At 38.4% G+C, this 20534-nt stretch overlaps 1 protein-coding gene across 1 annotated transcript; it reads right to left on the reverse strand.

Moving 5' to 3' along the window:
• Nucleotides 1–17166: 17166 nt before the first annotated feature.
• Nucleotides 17167–17505, reverse strand: LOC131486205 (transcription elongation factor A protein-like 8). Its single transcript, XM_058686347.1, has one exon. The coding sequence runs from the start codon at nt 17503–17505 to the stop codon at nt 17167–17169; it is 339 nt and encodes a 112-aa protein (XP_058542330.1).
• Nucleotides 17506–20534: the final 3029 nt, after the last annotated feature.

A 20534-nucleotide genomic window follows, 5' to 3' on the forward strand; every position in this document is an offset into this window, starting at 1 on the left:
GATTATTTGAATGATTGAATAATGACTGACTGAAAAGGGTTAAAAAAAAAAAAAAAGGTCTCTGCAGTGACCAACAACTTTCATCCAGCTTCTGTTCCTAGCCCATGCACCCACACTCTACTTATTTGCTACAAATTTCTGAAATGTCTGAGAAACCTATTTGTTCCATGTGTGGGAATGTAAGCACGGATAGTCAAATCACAGTTATGAGGTGTCAAATACATTGGAAATATGGATGACCTCTCACTCTTCCCAGAGCACCCAATCAAGGGTTCCCCCACCCATGCCAGAGGTCACATACATTGGAAAATCTGGGGGGCATGTCCAGAAGGACAGTCAACATGAACCTCCAACTACCAGGAGCTACCTCAATGGCTACTCTGACATTCTTCAAAAAATCTTCCTAACAAAGCTGAACTGGAGCTGCTTTGATTAAAGCAGGGGCCATCCAGCAAGCAAGCAAGAAAAATGGCAAAGGGTAGTGCATTACAGGGATCAGTCTTAGCAATTAGGTAGAATAATATGGCAGCCCAGATGGTGTACTCTGTAATTCTAACATTGTAGGAAGGTCTGCTTGCTGAAAATCTCTTCTCCCCTGGATTGTCAAGGAATCTGTTGTAGCAGTTCATTAAAATTCAGTGGGTTGTTAACAAACAGGTATTATTAACATCTCATGGTGATTGATTTGTCATGTTGGTCTTAGTTATCCATCACGGCTTTAAGGCAAAGAATTTAAGATGAGTAAGTTTTAACTGGCTAAGAGACACTGGTAAGAGCAGTAAGGTTAATTATGCCACACCAGTGGAGGTTCTGGCTGTCAAGAACATGAAAAGACTAAGAACCAGGAAGAACTAGGGGAAGGGAAGGGAAGGTGCTGAAAGAAAGTGATTTAAGAATTAAAGGGACATGGGCTGACTCTGGTTGTCAGCATTACAGAAAGCACTGGGAACATAGATGTTTGGGTGGTATGTTTGGGATTATGAAAGTGGTGTTCTAGGAAACTGTATGAATCTAATTTTCAGGATCTAAAAGGGACCAGCCAGTTTACACCTCCAAATAGGAACAAAGTCTGATTATTGTTCAGAAACTACTGGTTTACCTCACACACAGAGACCATCCATCACAGATGGGAGTCACCCAGTGAACCGGTTTGCTTCACTCCAAACTTCTGTATTCACTCTTCTGGACTACAGCACACACTTAGTGTAAGTGGACTTCTTTTAATTAACGTTTATTCCTCAATGAACCCATATCAACAGCTGAACCTTTCATTAGGCTGAACTCACATCACTGCTACTATTTATGTAAGGGACAAACTGTTTCTCAATATTGAATTGAAAAACTAAGAAACCCTTGAAGAAAGACCAATAAAGGAAGAAGGAAAGAGAGAGGGAAAGAGGATAATCGAAGAAAGAAAAAGGAGGGGAAAGAGGGAAGGAGGAAGGAAGGAAGAGACCCAATGTTTCATAATATTCATATGATTGGGAAATCCCCATGGCAGAGGTACGGCCTGAGTTAAGTAGAAATTGATAGCAAATGCCAAGAGGAAGAAAGACAAAAATGGATGCAGTCTTTATCATGGCCAGTCTAAGATGCTAGCCCTGAGTATCTGCCTCAAATCCAAAGAGCATCTCTCCCACCCAGTGTTTACTAGTTTTGTCAGCTGCTGCCAGGACACTACCTCTGTCACTAAGGTCTTTAGAGTAGATGTTCTCAGAATCTGCCTGAAATAAAGATTTCAGCAGTAATCCATGTCTTAACAGAAACCAGAAATCTCTGTGAATCCCAACTTCCCTATCAAAGGAGGATCTTGTGTAAACTACTGTATTTATGTGGCTGGATCGGGCCCCTTCCAAAGAGAGCCAGAGTGACTTAAGGATTCTACAAGTGTAAAAACTTGGGGCCTCCAGGATCATACCTAGGGGGAAAACCTCCCGGGTGATGAGAAAATACTTAACTTTTTTATTATCCTTATTGTCATGTATATAAGAGGTTCTGACTCTGCTAAACTCTTATTGTGCTAATCTCTACAACTCTTGCCCTTGAAACAGCCCCTTCTCATTATACTTATTACCATGAGTGAGCATATATATTTTGACGTTTAAGTCCTGGAAATTAACAATAAAATTTTAAAAGCAAACTGCGGTGCCCATTTTATCAAGAAGCTATGATCCACATCAACACACAGTGAAGTGGTTCCATGAATGAGCTTCAAGCTCATCAGTTGTGGGTCAGAGTCTAGGCTCTGTGGTTAACCACCTATGTAACAGAAGAAAAGTTCTCTAGGATGGCTGAACTTCAGTTCCTCATCTGTACAATGCACATAATAAAGAGCTACCACATAGGGCTGTTTCATGGACTCAATAATTTAAGTGCTATTTATTATGATGGTAACTAAGTCTTGCAAGGTCCTGGAATCCCTTGTGGTGCACTGGGCCAGGAGTCCAAAAGCCTAGGCTCTATGCCCAGCTCTGCCATAAATTAGCCATGCGGCCTTTGTTTTATCATTTCATCCATTAGGTTTTAGTTTCCTCACTTGTTAAACGAAAGTCCTCAACTAGCTAGCACTCAACTAGCCAACTAGAAATATATAGATTTTTGTGTGGAAGATATCATTTCTGAAAGAAGTTGGAGAAAATTGTCATCACCATAAAGATGTCATGTGAGAGAAGTGATGCCTTCTGAAAGTCTCAAATAAAGATCACCTTGATGAACTTCAAGGCTGTTAGATAGATATGAGTTAGATACTTCAACCAAAGAGAGAAAGCTCAACATGGCATTTCCAAAATGTGAACTCCATTCTGCCTTACCTGCCAGGGCCTTGAGAGACCATTCCCCTTGTTGCTAAAAAGTAGATAAAACCCTATGTGCCCCCCCGCCCCCCGACACACACAACCCCATCCCAATGAGTCATGATCTTCTGCAGAACCGGTTTGGTGAAGGGGTTGGGTAGGGAAGTTTACTTCATCAACACTAGATGGTTCAAGAAAACCACTGAGGTCTAGCATTGGGTGAAGAGTAAAGGTAACTAATTTAAAAAAAAGTGATTTGGACAGAATTTCAAGACAAAAACAAACATCATATTTGTCAACGATGATGAGAAGGGATAAAGTCAGACTCCCACTGGGTGTGGCAGTATAAAGAAGAAAAAAACTGACATTTTAGAGCTAAAAGCTCTAAAATAAGCTGATATAAGGTGTGACCCTGAAAGTGACTGGTGTCACTGGTGTCACTACACTGAAGTGTAGTTGTTTACCAGGCAGAATTCTGAAATTTGTGTTTCTCTATGGAAAAAGTATACAAAAAAAGACAGATCAGAAGTAACAATTTTCAAAGAATTCAAGAAAACTGTAATGAAAGAGTACTCTTCATATGTATTCATACTTGTTGTAATCTTCCTGGCCATATTAAAAACCAGAAATCAAGAACTGGCAGGTATTTACAAAGTAATCTGTCCAAATTCCTGACTCCTATAGGCAAAGTTTCATCCTCATTTACCCATGAAGAACTAAGAAACTGCAAACATTAACCTGAAGGTACGTGGTTACACCTGTTACTCTATCCAGGGCAGAGAGGGGGCAACTTGGAAATGTGGTACCAATTCTGTGATCAGTAGAAAGAGGTCCATGGCATGATGGTGTAATCAGAGTCAGGAAAGCAATTTAACCCAAACACACTAGTAAAAGAGCTGGGGAAATGATGCATGTGTTTATCTGCTTTTAGAAGGCTTTGTCTCAACGCTATGTTAAACCCTATGGGGTCTAGAGTAGGTACCATTATATCTTAGAAATAATACATGGTTTCTATAAATGTCTTCCTTCCTTCCCTCCCTCCTTCCTTTGGGAATCACTGAGTTAAAAATTAAACAAACTAAATTAAATTGACAAAATACAAGTTGAAACTCATTTCAAGACTGTTTACCCTGAAGGTTCCCATTCTGTTTTTCCTGGGCTTTTTTGCTAATGGGAAGAAATGAAGATTTATCTTGGAATTTTCCCAGCATCCTTTACACTGGTAACCTCCTATGACTAAAGCCCCTATTCCATGCGATCATTATGGAGGACTTTAGGGTCTGGTCAGCACAAAGACAAGGACAACCATGAAAGTCAGGGTTGGGGGAATCATCCATCTCACTGTCAATGGCATGCATCACTCTGATGCTTCAAGCTCTATATACACACATCATTTTGTGTGATTTATGGCCCTAATTAGATCCCAGTGGCAGTATTCCATCAGCTAACAATGCATATCCTAATCACCTTTTCTTCATACAAATGATTTCCTTAACTTTGCATGCATAACTTAACAGCTTTTATTTTAAAAACTCATGTTAACAGCTTTCCTGTGGTAACCAGTAGGGGTGCTATGATAAGAATCTAATTTGCTGTAAAAATGACTCATTTGTCAAATAAGCATTAAAATAATTGTTCCCCTTTTGACTGTTACCCTGCTGTTTCCAGTCATTTTCCAAAACTAAATTATTTACTCATTTGAAAGTTCAGCTGTGCATATTTTAATTGATATTCCCTCGTAGGACTCATATTGTTAATGACAATAATTAACCCGAAAAGGCTGCTAAATAATTATGCTGGAAAGATATGAAGTATTTGCACAGAAAGTAAAATCAGCATTTGAAAAACTATCAAAATGTAAAACTTTCATATTTTATGGCAAAGCACAGTAATAGTTCATAATCAAATTAAAGAGAGAAAGGGAAAATGTAGATTATATGATTTGATGCAGAATACTTTATGTTTTCAATATAGAAAAGTAGTCTAGCTAACAAGATTACTCTGTCATCTCAGTAAGCTCCTAATATTACTATTCTATCTGGCAATATAAATTGTTCTCCAGCACTTAGCATGGCTTGGAATGGGAGCAAACTTGCTCTTAATAACAATACCTAACACATATTCACTGCCTCTCTGTTAGATAAATCTTCCTGTGATGGGCTTAACAAGCTCTGTACATTTCCAACAGAGACATAAGCACTAAACAGACTGTACCCCTTCTCCTAAGAATGCAGCTGCCTCTCAATTTCCGGGAAGTTCTCAGTGGATGTGGCAAGCCCTTATACTCTGGGACCCAAAGAGAGCCAAATTCAGAAGAAAGTGCTGTTGTCTCTGAAACCTTGTCAAATTAGACAAAGGAGGGACTACAGTGAATCTCAGACTTACTAATGTGTGGTCCTTCCTGGCCAGTCTACCAGGCTTCTAGAATCCCACAAGGCTGACATTCCCATGGAAATGGCTGGAGACCATTTACCCGGGTGGAAAGTTAGGACTTCCACACTCCTAGAAGTCCTGAGGTACGGGGTCAGGACCTGACTATGTATGTTCCACAAATGCTTTTGAACTCAAGCAGAAAGTAGCTTTGTAAAAGCCACAGAAGTGCTAGGGCTTCAGTTAAGGTCTCCACTGGTATTTTGGTATATGCCTCCCATATGGCAAGAACAGCCAAATTGAACATCAAGAAATGCCTCTGTCGTTGCTTCAATTCCCTTAATTTTTACCTTACAGTTGATATCACTGGTAGCATGATAATGTTGTAATAAAAGTGGTAACACTTGGTATTTATATAGTTCTGTTTATTTTTGCTCACAGGTGCAAAGACTAATGCTAATGGAAGGAGGAAGAATAACTTATGAATACATAGCCATGCCCAACTTCCACAAATATCTCCTGCAAGCACTGAATACATGGAATAAATGGATGGGTGAGTATGGTGCTAATTATGCTTGTCATCAAATAAAACTGCAACTTGCATAAAGAACAAGATTTCATTTTAACATACATCTAGATTGTTCATTTGTCATATCCATCTCACTTCCTCAACAGTTATTCTTTCTGTAAACATTAATTTAGCAGCTACTTTGTGCTTAGTATTCATAATATAGTGGCCAACAGGATAGACAGAAGCCCTACCTTCAAGTTGCTTACATTCTGGCATATAAACTTCTCATCAATATGGTGAAGAGTGACAATGTGTTATGCAGTCCCTCTCTCCAAATCTGCATAAATAATATAAAGGAATACCTGAGCTCAATAAACATCCCTGCAAAGAAGTACACTTAGCTAGAGCACCTGGCCCATTGGGCTCCAGATGTGGAGACAAGCACGGAATTCAACTCCGTATCAAATGAGACATTAAAATTAGAGAAAAGAGCTGAGGCTCCCTTAATGATGCAATGAAACCAGGAGTAGGGGTAGGAGACTTCTGTCCTATTTTGTCTATCTATGGCCATGGTTCTAAAGAGGAGGGTAGGGGCATATTCAGTTTCACAAGTAAGAACTGAGCTAAGTCATCCGCTGAATCAATGGCTGGAACTGCCATATTCCTAATATCATCTTAAAGAGGAATAAAAAAAATGTTATTATTTCCAGACCCAATCCTGAATTTGGGGCAGAGAGAGCAAAGGGTAAGGTAGAGAGACAACTACAAACCCACTAGACAAGGAGAGGCAATCACAGAGAAAGAGAAATACAGCTGGGGGGACCCACTCAGAATGAGCCTATATAACAAAATTTTAAAATACGTGAGGTAATCTAGTGCTAAGAAAGACACCTAAAAGAATTAGCACTAGGAATGTGAATTCAAGCAAGATAAAATTAATTTTATGGAATAGCATAACAAAGACTTTAAAATAAATTTATTTAAAGTACTCAAAAATGAAATTATAGTCTTTGTTTAAAAGGGAAAAAAAAAGTTGTGTAAAAATTACAGAAATAATATAAGAATATGAGCCTGAAAAAGAACAGTTAGAAATACTAGAAATAAAAAAATATAGTCATTAAAATTATTTAAAAATCTTACACAGACAAGTAAAAATTTAGACTGGACAGAATCAAGAGCAGAGTTCTAAAACTGGTAGATATTACTGAAGAATTTTTCCAGAGCAAATTATAGATTATAGATTGAGATGCTCTATAACAAGAGTCAGGGAACTATGACCCATGGGCCAAATCTAGCCTGCTGCCTGTTTTTTTGTACAGCCTCTGATCCAAGAGTGGTTTTTACAGTTTTTAAACAATGGAAAAAATCAAAAGAAGAATATTATGTGACACATGAAAATTATATGAAAATTTAATTTTCAGAGCCCATAAATGAAACTTTATTGGAATATAGCCACACTTGTCTGTTTACATATTATTTTTTATTGCATCTGTTTATGACTACAATGGTAGAATTGAGTAATTGCAACCAGAACTAAATGGCCTACATAGCCTATTTATGTTTACTATCTGGACTTTAATGTAAAAGTTTGCACATCCCTGATGCAACATCCTAGTTTAAGAAAGAGAGGAAGAAATAGCACATAAGCTATATCTGAAAAAATAAGTGAGAATTTTCCAGAATTAAAGAAATATTTGGTAGTGAGAGAGATTTAATACTCTACTTCTTAACTGTTCCTTATTTTAAGAATATTGATGGGCATTTGTTGGGCTATCACTGAATTTTACAATCAAAGGTTCACAGCCAATTGTACTATTTCACTGAACTGACCAATTAATTAGACAACTCATCAATCCAGTCAACCATCTGTTGTTGGTTCACTGAAATGATTGTTAAATTTTGCTCAGTGACATCCAGAAGCTCAAATCTTATAAATCTCAAAAACTCTCTAGACTCCTACCCATCCATCTCACCAAATTTGTGCCCTCTCCTGAGACATTATATCATGAGTTATCTTGCTCACTCAGTTCCTACTGTCAGCCATGCCCTTCCCATAGTTCATGCTGCTACGTTTCAAGTTGCAATCTTTCAAGATTCAGCTAAGACATTATCTTGCTCATTCAGTATTAATTCTGCAAGTATTTTCTTCAGTGTCTGCCATGTAGCAGATGCTATTCTAGGTGCTCAGGAATTAAGTAACAACCTCTGCCTTCAAGGATCTTACTATATTTTATAGTTAAGCAGACAATTAAAATACACAATAATAAGTTTTAAAACCAGGAATAGAAGAACAGAAGAAAAGCATATAACATTTGGGGGCTTGGTGCCTTCAAGGCAGTTTGCTCAAGGAAGATCTTAGATGGTACATTAAAGATGAGTAGGAGTTGGTTAGACAAGTATGGTGAGGGGTAGGAGAGAGAATTCTAGGCAGTAGGCAGATCATGTGCAAAGGCCAGGAGGTAAAATAATGCACAGAATTTCGAAAAGTATGTGCAGTTGCAAAGTAGAGGCTGATATGGGGATAGTGGATTAGTCATAAATGAGGCTACAAACACAAATCAGAACTATATCATTACGAACCATTTTAAGTCTTACAAAGAGACCTGGAGATTTTAAATAGGCATAAGGGGAAACAGGGCATTAGAGGGCAGTGTGATCAAATTTGAATTTTAAAAAGAAACATTTCTCCGGCAACAGTAAGGAAGAAGGCTTCGTGGGGATAAGACAAGCACGGTTGTAGGCAGAAATTTTGGCTGCAGGAAGTTGAAGGGCTCGAGATAAATGTAAGATGGCTGGCTAACACAAGTAAAGATAGTAGAGGAGATTGGTCATAGCTGTCATGAAAAACAGGATAAAGAGATAAAGAGCTGACTGGGAAAACAGATAAGAAAACTGCTATACACACTGAGATTGGAGACCTTGATTTTTAGCAGCTCCATCTACTCAACAGCCTGGCATGGAAAAGACAGTGGTTCAAGAACCCATGGGTGGAGGGGGGGGGGGATTGTTCTACGTGGCATATATATGATAAAGGGATAATGAGCCCAGGGAATTAAAGAAGCTTTCAAAGGAATGGCTGAAAATGGACCATGGGACCAGGAGGAGTACGACACCATAATCTAAAGGGTAGCCATGGGAGTAGGTAAATAAAGCCAAGTGGAAGGTAAAATTAGGAAATGAAGCAATAAATAAAGGAACTAAGTGACCAGGACATTACTGGGTCATCATGTGAATGATGTTTGCACCCTGGATGATGGGAAATTTTGACTTGGGGATAGAGAGGAAGATTTAGCCAGATACCACTGTCTTCAATGATAAAAAAGGAATGATGCAGAAGAAAAAACTTACATACAACAAAGAGAGCCAGAGCAAACTGGATGGCATGTGCCTCAAAGGAGGAAAAGTGATTATGTATATAATAATGGCAAGATCAGGGGTGCCTGGGTGGCTCAGTCGGTTAAGCATCCAACTTCAGCTCAGGTCATGATCTCACGATGTGTGGATTCGGGTCCCACGTCAGACTCTGTGCTGACAGCTCAGAGCCTGGAACCTGCTTCAGATTCCATGTCTCCCTCTCTCTCAGCCCCTCCCCCGACTCATGTGGCAAGATAATAGTCTAAAAGGGACGCTGAAGGAGTCCAGAAGACACTAATAGTACCTCCTAGACTAGAGTCATGTCTTACAGGGTGGTGGAAACTAGCTGCAGAAGAAGCCATGTGCTCAGGGGAAAGCCAGGTTTTTAGCTCACTAGGAAATGGATTCCAGTTTATGAAAGAGATTGAGAATGTGTAACAAAGAATTTATCCTGGAAGGGGGATTCGAGGAAGCAAAGTAGAAAGGTTTGGAAGAAATGGAACTCCAGACAGGTTGGGTCAATTCACTTTATATCATTTATTCATTCAGCAAATGCTTAAAGTACCATCTAAGTGGTGTGCCATGGGCTTGGTGTTGAAGATGTATATATGGAGAAGACATGGACTCCTTCCCCAAGACACTCTTCACCCATTCATCATAAGTTACGCTGAAGCTCCCTCTGAACAGCTTTTTCACAACTGCACAGGGGACGCTGAGACTACTGGGACATTTCCAAGAGGTGACTGCAGCTCACTGCCACTTTCCTGAGCAAAGACATGCCATGAGGTAGGCACTGACTTCAGGAGTCTCCTGCAATGGTTTTAAGGCAATTAGATAAGGTAGCACAACCTGCCACCAACTCTCTGTACCAATGTAAGAGAAGAGGAAAAAGCCTATGCCAGGTGTTGCAACTCCTATCTCCACCAAGTCATTTTTTTTTTCAACGTTTTTAATTTATTTTTGGGACAGAGAGAAACAGAGCATGAACGGGGGAGGGGCAGAGAGAGAGGGAGACACAGAATCGGAAACAGGCTCCAGGCTCCGAGCCATCAGCCCAGAGCCTGACGCGGGGCTCGAACTCACGGACCGCGAGATCGTGACCTGGCTGAAGTCGGCCGCTTAACCGACTGCGCCACCCAGGCGCCCCCCCAAGTCATTTTTTTAAGGTGCCAAGAACTGAGCAAAATGAAGAAGCATTAACCTCACCATCACAGGAGAAATTGTGCTTTGTTCATGTGAACATCTTCTCCACCAGATTAAAAGCTCCTGAGAAGGAGGAGTCAGGTCTTATTTTTTCTGTACCTAACTATGCTTAGCACAATTCCTGGCACATAGTAGACATTCAATAAGTATGTGTTGAGCTGGAATGAACTGAACTGACATTTGTATGATATTTAACAGTTGATCAAGCAGCTTCACATTAATTATTCCAGGGTTATAAAAGACTTTGCAAGATAATCATTCTCATAGCTCCATGTTCTTGAATGTTCCCTACCAGTTAGAATCAGCATAACTATTTCTCTCACTTTACAGGTAAGAAAAGTGAGGCTCAAAAGTTAAGTGACTTGTCCTGGTTTATAAAAACTAGCTACTGGTGAACATAGGACTAGAACCTATCAAATCCTGGACAATTTCTAACATAAAATGCTGTGGTAAACAAGGAATGAATTCCTTGATGGTCACTGAATGTATAACAGTACTGGTGGTGCATTATTATAACAGTATTATCACAGTATTGATAGCATAGTAATGCTAATATATGAATATTAACAATAATCAGGAGTGTACTTGTGATGAGCACCAGGTACTATACATAAGTATATACGTATGTACATAAGTACTATACATAAGTGTTGAATCACTAAATTGTACACCTGAAACTACCATTACACTGTATGTTAACTAGAATTTAAATAAAAACTTAAATAAAATGAAAAAATAAATTAAAAAATAATCATTTATTGCTTCCTCTATTCTGTATCAGGTTTTACCTTAATAATCTATAATACAAAAATCTATAGGATGTGTATCATTATTTCCATTCTATACATAAAGAAACTGAGAATCAGAAATGCTAATTTATTCAAGGTCTGAGAGCAAGAAAGAGATCAATTTCAGCTCCAAACTAAAGTCTACCTGTAGCCAAAGTCTGAATTCTTTCTCCCATTCTATTCTGCCTCACAAATCATCTCAAGTTAGTCCCTGAATGCTATCTTGCCTAACTCTTCATCTTCAGTGTTCTGAAATCCATGGCAACAAAGTTTTGGCAGTTTTGTGATATGAGTGCTGAAAGCCAACCACATTTACTGACCATTATTTGTTATTATGTAGGGGAAAAATAAAAAGGTGAACAGAAAACAGAAAGAAAAGATATTCATTCACTCATTCCTTCTGCCTTTCACTAAATATTTAGTAGACTTCACCATGGGCTGGTCACTATTCTAGGCACTGGGGATGAAGGAGGGAATGAAACAAAATCCTGATCCTCATGGAACATCTATTTCAGCAAGTCCCTATCCTCTCAATCCATAATATCCACAACCAGAAAATAAAAAGTCTCCTCCACTCATACAGAGATGTCCCTACCTCTGCAAATGATGCTCGTGCTCTTGGGCCCCCAGTCTTGAAGAAAGGCAGGCCATTTTGTAATCAGAGCCTGCATGAGGATGTCCAAGGGACTGGATTTTTACAGGGCCTAGAAAATGGCACCCACATGACCACTTGAGAGAATCTGCAGCCATCATTTCCATATATATGGAAATATATATGGAGGGGTATACATATAAGTGAAGAAAGCAGATGGTGAGCAAGCCTCAAAACACCGAGACTGAACCACACATGCTCAAAAGATCCATCGCTCTACTGACTTCAACCTCAAGTTTACCGTTTGCTGAACTAAGGTTTATGCTGGGATTGTACCTCTCAGTCTCAGTCATCAGCAACAGCAAACGGTTATGTTTCCTTTTAAAAGGATTTTGTAATGTTGCCCACCCTCCCCCCACAAGGGCAGTCCTCTTCATTGCCAAGCCTATTTTTATGGTTCATCTCCAAAACAAGTGCAAAATAGTGCTGGCCTCAGATGAGCCTTCCCTCTTGCTGGCCACTGGAACACCATCTGTGAGTTGAGTAGGAACAGTAAACACTGCAGGTTAAGTAACTCATTACTAATATTTTCCTTGAGCTCTGAAACTTTTTAAACAAACAACAACAACAATTGTATCATAATAACCTTTCAGAGGTTAACAGCCAGCAGGTGGTCCAGATCAGTTTAAATGCAAACCAGACAGCTGTTTGGTTATCAACTGTTGATTCTTATGGAGATCTGGGAAAACTTCTTGCTGAAAAAGGGTCTTCTCTTAAAAATCCCTAATGAAACAACACATAAATGTCAAAATGACAAAAATAAGGAAGTGTGTCATGGACTAAGCATTTTAATGTCCTTTCTGGCTTCCTCCAGAGTGTACTCTGGATCTAGCCACATTTAATGGCACAGATTCTTAAAGAGGTGGTGCACAGCATGAATTTTTACGACACAAATAAAACTTGGAGAGGGTCACTTTCTCTGCCATAGTCAGTGTCCTCAGCAGATGTGTGGGAGGCTCATCTTTCCAACCAGCCACCCACATCAGTGTTTTACCTGGACCCAGAGGCTATAAGGAGCACACGTGTGAGGATGTAAGGAAATCCTGAGGTGTACAGCATTATCCTGTCTGTCTCCAAGCCATTAAGACATTGCAGGGATTCCCCTGGGAAGTCTTGGCAAAGCTAGAGAAAATTCCAAGGGCTGATAAAATGGTTTGAGAATGGCAGATGAAAAGTTTCTAATCAAAACCTTACATTAGCACCACACAGCCCCATGGATTGATGACTATGACTGTTTTCCTCCCTTGATGATGAAATGGGACAAAAGAAAATCATTCTCTAAATCAGTATTTAATTACTGGTCTATTATATTACAATCAGAAACATTTCAGAAAGCTCAGAAAAAACAAAGTTGAACCTTTTTACACTGAAATCTGCAGGGAATGATGAAATGCAAAACCCTTAGGACTCCAAGGAAAAAAGAGTTATGGAAAGGCAATCACCTTTTTATTTTTAATAAAAGGAACAAAAATGTAAAGTGTAAAAAAAAAAGAATTTCACAGCTCCTAATTTAGTTGTAGTAAGTTGGGAGAAAGAGGAGATCACAGAATGTGGAAAAAAAAACTTTTTTGTTTAACTCATGTTTGATCAGGTTTTCTGACATGACCTTATAAGCAAGCAGTGGCAAAGAGCCAGATTCCCAGAGACAGGCTAAGAGGTAAAAAGGAAGCACCCAAGATGTTTGGCAGGTCCTTGAAACTTTCTGCTACAGACAGAGGACTATGAAAGTTGTAGTGCTTCATTCTGACAAAATAGAGCGTAAAGCCGTTTGAGGGCTTTCATACCACACTAGATCCAAGCAAAGGCTGCTTCTCAATTCCGGGAGGCCCTGAAGGTGAAACAAGCTATAATTTAAAAAAAAAAAAAAAAATTTTTTTTAATGTTTATTTTTGAGAGAGAGGGAGAGACAGAGCGAGAGAGCGAGAGCGAGAAGGCAAGGGGGAGAGAGACAGGGAGACACAGAATCTGAAGCAGGCTCCAGGCTCCGAGTTGTCAGCACAGAGCCCAACACAAGGCTCGAACCCATGAACCCTGAATTCATGACCTGACCTGAAGGTGGACTGACTGAGCCACCCAGGTGCCCCAAAACAAACTATAATTTAATAAATATTCATTCCTCAATGAATCAATATATAATACATAATCTTCTGGGCAATCTAGAGCTACAAGTCAAGACAGTTTTGACCATTTGCTGCAGATTTCGATCTCCAAAGAAAAACACATGAAGAACCAACCAGAAGATAAAAACATAAAGGCATGAAAACTCCTTCTCTGCATTTCATTACCTTGTTTGTTATACTCATAATTACTATTTAGTTAGGGAGCGTCCAGGAATGCTACATGGGGAACGAGACTTTGAACTTGATCTAAAAGATTGAGAAGGATTTCAATCATGAAGGTTAGCTGATTCCATAGTAAGTTGAGAAGCACAAGGTAAGTGCAGAAAATGAAAACTGATACTGAGTTTACCTAGTATCCATACACATTTCTTCCTATGTTGCTCCTACTCTTTTTAAAACTCTAAATATAAATAATTAGTACCTGTGTACATATTTTTCATTTTAAAGTGTTTCTAATTTCTAAATATACATACCCAGGTGACTTTCTCTCTGAAACATTTACCTACCCCAGAAGTAAGCTACTGCAGATAACCTACTAGCTACCTATAATTACTAATAATGTAACCATAACCTTACCTCAAGAGGTTATGCCCAGAAATCCCCATCCTGTATATGCAATATAAATGTACAGGTCTGCGTTCAAGCCCCATTGTTATGCCGAGGTGATATTTGCATTTTTGTCATTCCTTTTCAGTACTTTCCTCATAAAGTCTGGTGAGCACCAGGGCTCCATTCAGCTCTGCTCTATTTTTTTTTCTTTGGTTTGTTTGTTTTTTCTTTCCTATCCTCCTGCCTTCTATCTCCTCCAATTATGTGGCTTAGCTCCTATGGCCCATGGCCAAGAGACAAGCTCTTGTTAAGAATCATCTCTTGAGATTGGAAAGATGACGAGGAAAGTTCTGCTGCTAACCCAGATAAACATACCTTTACTCATTTTTTAGGGTTGTCATAACAAAGAACCATAGACTGGGTGGCTTCAACAACAGACATTTTCTCATAATTTGGGAAGCTACAACTGCCAAGATCAAGGTGTTAGCAGGATTGGTTTCTTTTCTCCTTGATTTGTTTTCATATGGTCTATCTTCTGTTTTCATATGGTCTTCCCTCTATGTGTATCTGTATCCTAACTTCCTCCTCTTTTATAGTCCTACGGGATAACTTATTGAAATGCCTTATCTCTAAATACAATCACATTCTGAGGTACTTGGGGTTAGGACTTTAGTATATGAATTTTGCTAGGGACACAATTCAGCTCATAACAGTACCCAAGTCACCAAAATCCTTTAATTATACACTGCCCTCTCTGTAGAGAGTCTTTAGAGAATGCCCTAGGTATTTTTCATTTCTAGAAGGCCATGGGTAGAGACAGGTGCATGCTTGTCAGCCTTCCCTTGGCTACTTCCTATAGAAATCGCCAGTTTGTCTCAAGGCCTGATGAATTATCAAGAAAAGCATGAAAGTCTCCACTTGATACGAATGAGGAACTGGAGATTCAGAATGGTCAAGTGATCTAAAATCTTCTTAGACAGTCGAAAGAGGACTTGTTTGTTTTTTTGACTTCCAACGTAGTGTCTTATAAATAAATGGGTGAAAATAAGGCAACATGTCACCCTTTAGGTTTAATAAAGGAAACAAATTCTAACATCAATTTCCTAAATATAATTAATCCCCTTAAAAGTCCTAAGTAAGGGTGATAATTTAAGACTGGTTTTGCTGAGTGTTTACCTTCATGGTATTTTCAGGATGGTGAGGAAGGTTCTGCTACTTAAGAATTTAACTACCTTACTTGCAGCAGGATGGCTGGCGTTTCACCCTTAGAATACAAGTTCTCTAACTTAATACTTTTCTTTTTTAATTTATCAGTTTTGATTAGTTGTGATGAAAATTCTCAAATAAATATAACAGTAAAGATACTATCTAATGAACCACCATGTGCCCAATCATCCAGCAACAGTATCAGTATAGGGTCAAACTTACTTCATCTCTATTCCACCAACCCTTTCTCCTCTATGGGGAATTTTGAAACAACTCCCCATATCATGTTTAATACTCCAATACACATATCTTTAAAAATATAACCATAACACTTTATCACACCTTAAAAAATAAAAAAATTTCATAGAAATTAAATACAAAACTTTTAAAACTTTATATTCAGATTTCTAATAATTCTTAAATAACATCAAATATCTATTTACTATTCACATTTCCCCTATTATCACACAATTTTGTAACAATTTGTTTGAATTATTTCCAAGTAAGTTTCTATGTATCTATTTGTTTTCTATTGCTGCATAAGAAACTATTCCAAATCTTGGTGACTTGAAATAACCATTTATTATTTTGCATGATTCTGTAGGTTGGTTGGGTGATTCTTCTGTTTCACACAGCTCTATTCAGCTGGGATCTTGACTGGGCTGGAATAACCAAGCTTAACTCTCAGGCTGCAGGTCTTGAGGAGAATGTCTAGAAGGCTGGGACCTCTCTCCCCCCATGCATTCAATCTAGGAGGGTAGATGTGCCTCTTTACATGGTGGCCCCAAGGCAGCAAAAGCAGCTGATGCCAGCCCCCAAAGACTCAGGCCTAGGACAATGTCAATTCTAGCATATTCTACGGGTTAATGTAAGTTAAAATCAATCCAGACTCAAAAGGAGGGGAATAGACCCCATCTCTTAAAAGGAGGACAGGATTATTTAGAGATGGGAGAAATTACTGGTGACCATCTTTGCAGGGAAACAACCACATTCACCCATTGATATTTGATATGTTTTTTTTTTAAATCTGTAATATTTGCCAACATTATTCCTTTGGCTAAGAGATCCAGAGGTAATTTGTGATTTACATATTTTATAGTTGTTCTATCAAGAATTTAGGTGCCTCCATTGTCCTTATAAGCTGGATGCAAATTATTTGACTCTTAATTACAAAACTTTAATTCTTTTTGTGTGTGTGGCATATGTTTAGGAAAAAAACACATATAAGTGAAAAGAAAAAAGCTCACAACACACAGAAATAAGCCATTAGGTTTTTGACATATGGATGTATGTATACACATATGCATGCATACATACAATTTGTGATTTAATCCTACCTATGTGAGCTGATACTAAATATACTGCTTTGTAAACATGTTATGTTTAACTTTGCAATATAGAATGAATAAATTTTCATGCATATGTGTAAAACTTTCCAACTAAAAAACAGATCTGCATAATGGGTCAAAACACAAAATCCAGTGAGATGCTGGTAACAAGGACACTACCTAAAAAAAAAATTCCACATTTAAAAGTAAAACAAATGTCAAAGATACATCAGAAAACACAGAAAGCAAGCGGGGGCCAGATTTTAATATCAGACAAAAAAAAAAAAAAGAATTTACGGTCTAGAACACACAGGATAAGAACAGCTGCATGAATGTCTTTGCTTCCAATGCATCATCGCAAACTTGTTTCTTACTCTTCTTATCTCTTTCTTAAGCCTTTCCCACTCATCTACGCCTCTTATTATTTCTTCAAGGTCCAAATGCCTCATGGGAGTGTCCTCTTTAAACCCCAGGCCAGGTTGGGTCAGCCCTCCTCTAAGGCTTCCTGTTTCTTGGCTTATACCTTCAGAAGGCTGAGGATTTCCCTCTGCCTCCTGTGGTACATCTTCTGAAGGGCAGTGTGCCTCCACCTTTGGCATGTTCTGTGGTTTTCCTTCATTTTCTTTTTGCATGTTGAGTATTTTTCTGTTATTTCTTTTGAATAAATTAATCCTAAAAGGATTAGGGCACTTTTGCTCCTTCTCCAGCAATACAGAGCTCCTACAGGGAAACAAGCCCTAGACTATAAACTATGTGATATGTTTCTTAAGTCATTTTTTTTTTTTTAATTTTTTTTTTTTCAACGTTTTTTATTTTTATTTTTGGGACAGAGAGAGACAGAGCATGAATGGGGGAGGGGCAGAGAGAGAGGGAGACACAGAATCGGAAACAGGCTCCAGGCTCCGAGCCATCAGCCCAGAGCCTGATGCGGGGCTCGAACTCACGGACCGCGAGATCGTGACCTGGCTGAAGTCGGACGCTTAACCGACTGCGCCACCCAGGCGCCCCTCTTAAGTCATTTTTAATCTCTAGATTACTCCTCCATATTATTTTCCCTCTTGAAAATTTGTTTAAAAAGTCATTTGTTCTCTGGAGTTTCCCAAAGTCTAGATTTTGCTGACTGCTTCTTCCTGCATTTTCTAATATGTTCCTCTGTTCCTTTTATTCTCTGAAAATTGGTAGTTAAATCAAAAAGCCTCATCAGATTCTGGTTTTCCCCCCCAAGATGAGCCATGTACCTCCATTAGGAGGAACAAAACCTGCTGTCTCTTTTATTGTGATATTACCAGATACTGATAATCATTATCTAGATCAGGGGTCTGCAAACTACAGCCTATGGACAAAATCCAATCAGTGCACCCTGTTTTTATAAATAGTTTTACTGAAACAATCACGTCCATTGCCAATGGCTGCTTCCACACTCCAATGCAGACTTGAATAGTTGCAACACAGACTATAGGGCCCACAAAGCTTAAAATATTCACTATCTGGTCCCTTACAGAAAAAGTTTATTGACTCCTGATCTAGATCCATCCAGATTGCGAAATCATAATTTTCTTTTTTTTTTTTTTTTACAGAATCATAATTTTCTAATTCTACCATTGCTTCTTTCTTATTAACTGAAACATTCCTATAAAGAGAAACTTCTTACCAACTACCTAGTTATCATATAGGAACAGCAGGATACATGCTAGATTGTCTACTTACCAGTTTTTAAAATAAGGTAGTTTCCTAGTATTCTCCAAAGGCAGCCAATGAAGAGTTGAGAGTATTTCTGTATGTGTTGGTGTGTATGTGTTGTTTTAAAGTATCATTATGAACCCGTGGATTTAAACACATTCCCTATGCTTCAATCAATTGCATTCAATTCTTATTAATGCTTAAAATTGTCCCATCTTTTCTAAGTAGTTTATTTAAATTGTCTCCTGAGTCTTTTTAAAATAATCCACATATTACTGGGAGCTTTTATTACTATCTGGTCTAACAAGATGTTCCTGGCTAATCTTGTACATTTCTTTCCCCATACAGGGAATTATCCATTTCTCCAAGGAGATGTCATCCCTTAGTAAGAAATGATATTTAGTGAACAGAATCCAGATGCATGGGGTACACACTGATACTGGGGAAATTATTATTTCCAAGTCTTTTTTTTGAAAACAGAGCTTGAAAATATGTCTTTTTTTTTTTTTTAAAGAAAGAATACTATGAATTTATACTGATTCTTCTGATTCAAATTCAGGATTTTGGGTTTTTTACTTTATCTCCTTGATCTTATACCTTTAGCTTTTTTTTTTAACTACTATGAAAATGTTAATTTTAAACAAACCAAAATAATACTCACTTAAATTATCCCATATACAAGAAAGGAATATAAGCACTATCATCAATAATATGATTACCAAAAATTTTCAGCTTTTTGTGTGTGTGGTTATTTTTTCTATTGGAATATATTCCACTGGGGTTATCCAATCAAATCACCCTGTTAGAAAGTTAAACGTATGTTTTTGATGAAAAAGGACATTTTGGCATGACTGTTTCAAAACAACTCAAATTACTGAGGCATTGTTTTTATTACCAAGTAATATTTGCAACAGAAACCATGGTTCCCCACCCAATCTCTAAACCACACCCCCAGACAGGATAAAGGGTGGGATGAGGCTCAGATATGAGGTGTGTCCATTGCATACATTACGAAAAACAAAAACAAAACAATGTCTTAAGAGGAAAAAACATATTCTTTCATTTTATTTTTTTAAAGTACAGATTCCCTAAAAGGAGTAATAATCCAAACTATTACTAGTAATTTACCCTTTCATATTAATGGGCTCTGCTAGGAACAGGGGAAGAAGTGTGAAGTCACTACCTAACCAAGGAAAGGGGAGTCAAAGAAGAAGGTGAAGGAAAAGGGGGAAAATGTGAAGATTCTCAGAATACAACTCAAAAACGTTTATTTCAGTGCTGAATCACTGTACACCTGAAACTAGTATTACACTGTATGTTAACTATACTGGCATTTAAACAAAAACTTAAAAAAAAAACTGTTTCTTTCTTCCTATTTTTCCCAAGGTTCACCATCAGAAGACAACCAGATAGAGTGGGGGTAGTCAGCATCCTCAAGCTTCCTTTAAATTACCAAATTGCTTTTGAGAGGCCTGACTTCTCTCTTCATGGGTACATTTCTGTTCCTTCTTCACACGTGATCTTAGCCAAAAGGCCGAGAAGCAATGCATTTCTGTTCCTTCTTATTTCCTCCCTTTGTCAGCAACTAGACCCCAACACCTGACCTTTATTGCCCACCTGCTTCTATTCATCAACCTTTGTCCCACATTTTTCCTTAAACTCTTCTTTCCAGCTAATCCCTTAAGTCAGGCAAATGAAAAGCGAAACTACCCCTCCAGTGATAGTGACCTCCAACTGGCCCAGACCAATTTAACCCCTGACTGAGGCCTACACTGACAGACCAGGGAATGACCTCTAGAATGACAGACAACTTCCTTTACCTCATTATAATACTAAAGTCCCTGCCCAAAGAGGAGCACAAGCCCCATTCATAGAACACAATGTATGCATAGGCATGCTGCCTCAAGGCTCATGCCAGACCCTATGCCACCTCTACATACAATGGCAGGGCTTCCCTATTTAGATATTCATCCTAACCTAA

The sequence above is a fragment of the Neofelis nebulosa genome, chromosome 9 (assembly GCF_028018385.1).
Source record: "Neofelis nebulosa isolate mNeoNeb1 chromosome 9, mNeoNeb1.pri, whole genome shotgun sequence".
In the NCBI taxonomy this organism is placed as follows: domain Eukaryota; kingdom Metazoa; phylum Chordata; class Mammalia; order Carnivora; family Felidae; genus Neofelis; species Neofelis nebulosa.

Coding starts and splice junctions, on each gene's coding strand:
- LOC131486205 (XM_058686347.1), bottom strand. CDS start 17,505: ATGCAAAAAGAAAATGAAGGAAAACCACAGAACATGCCAAAGGTGGAG.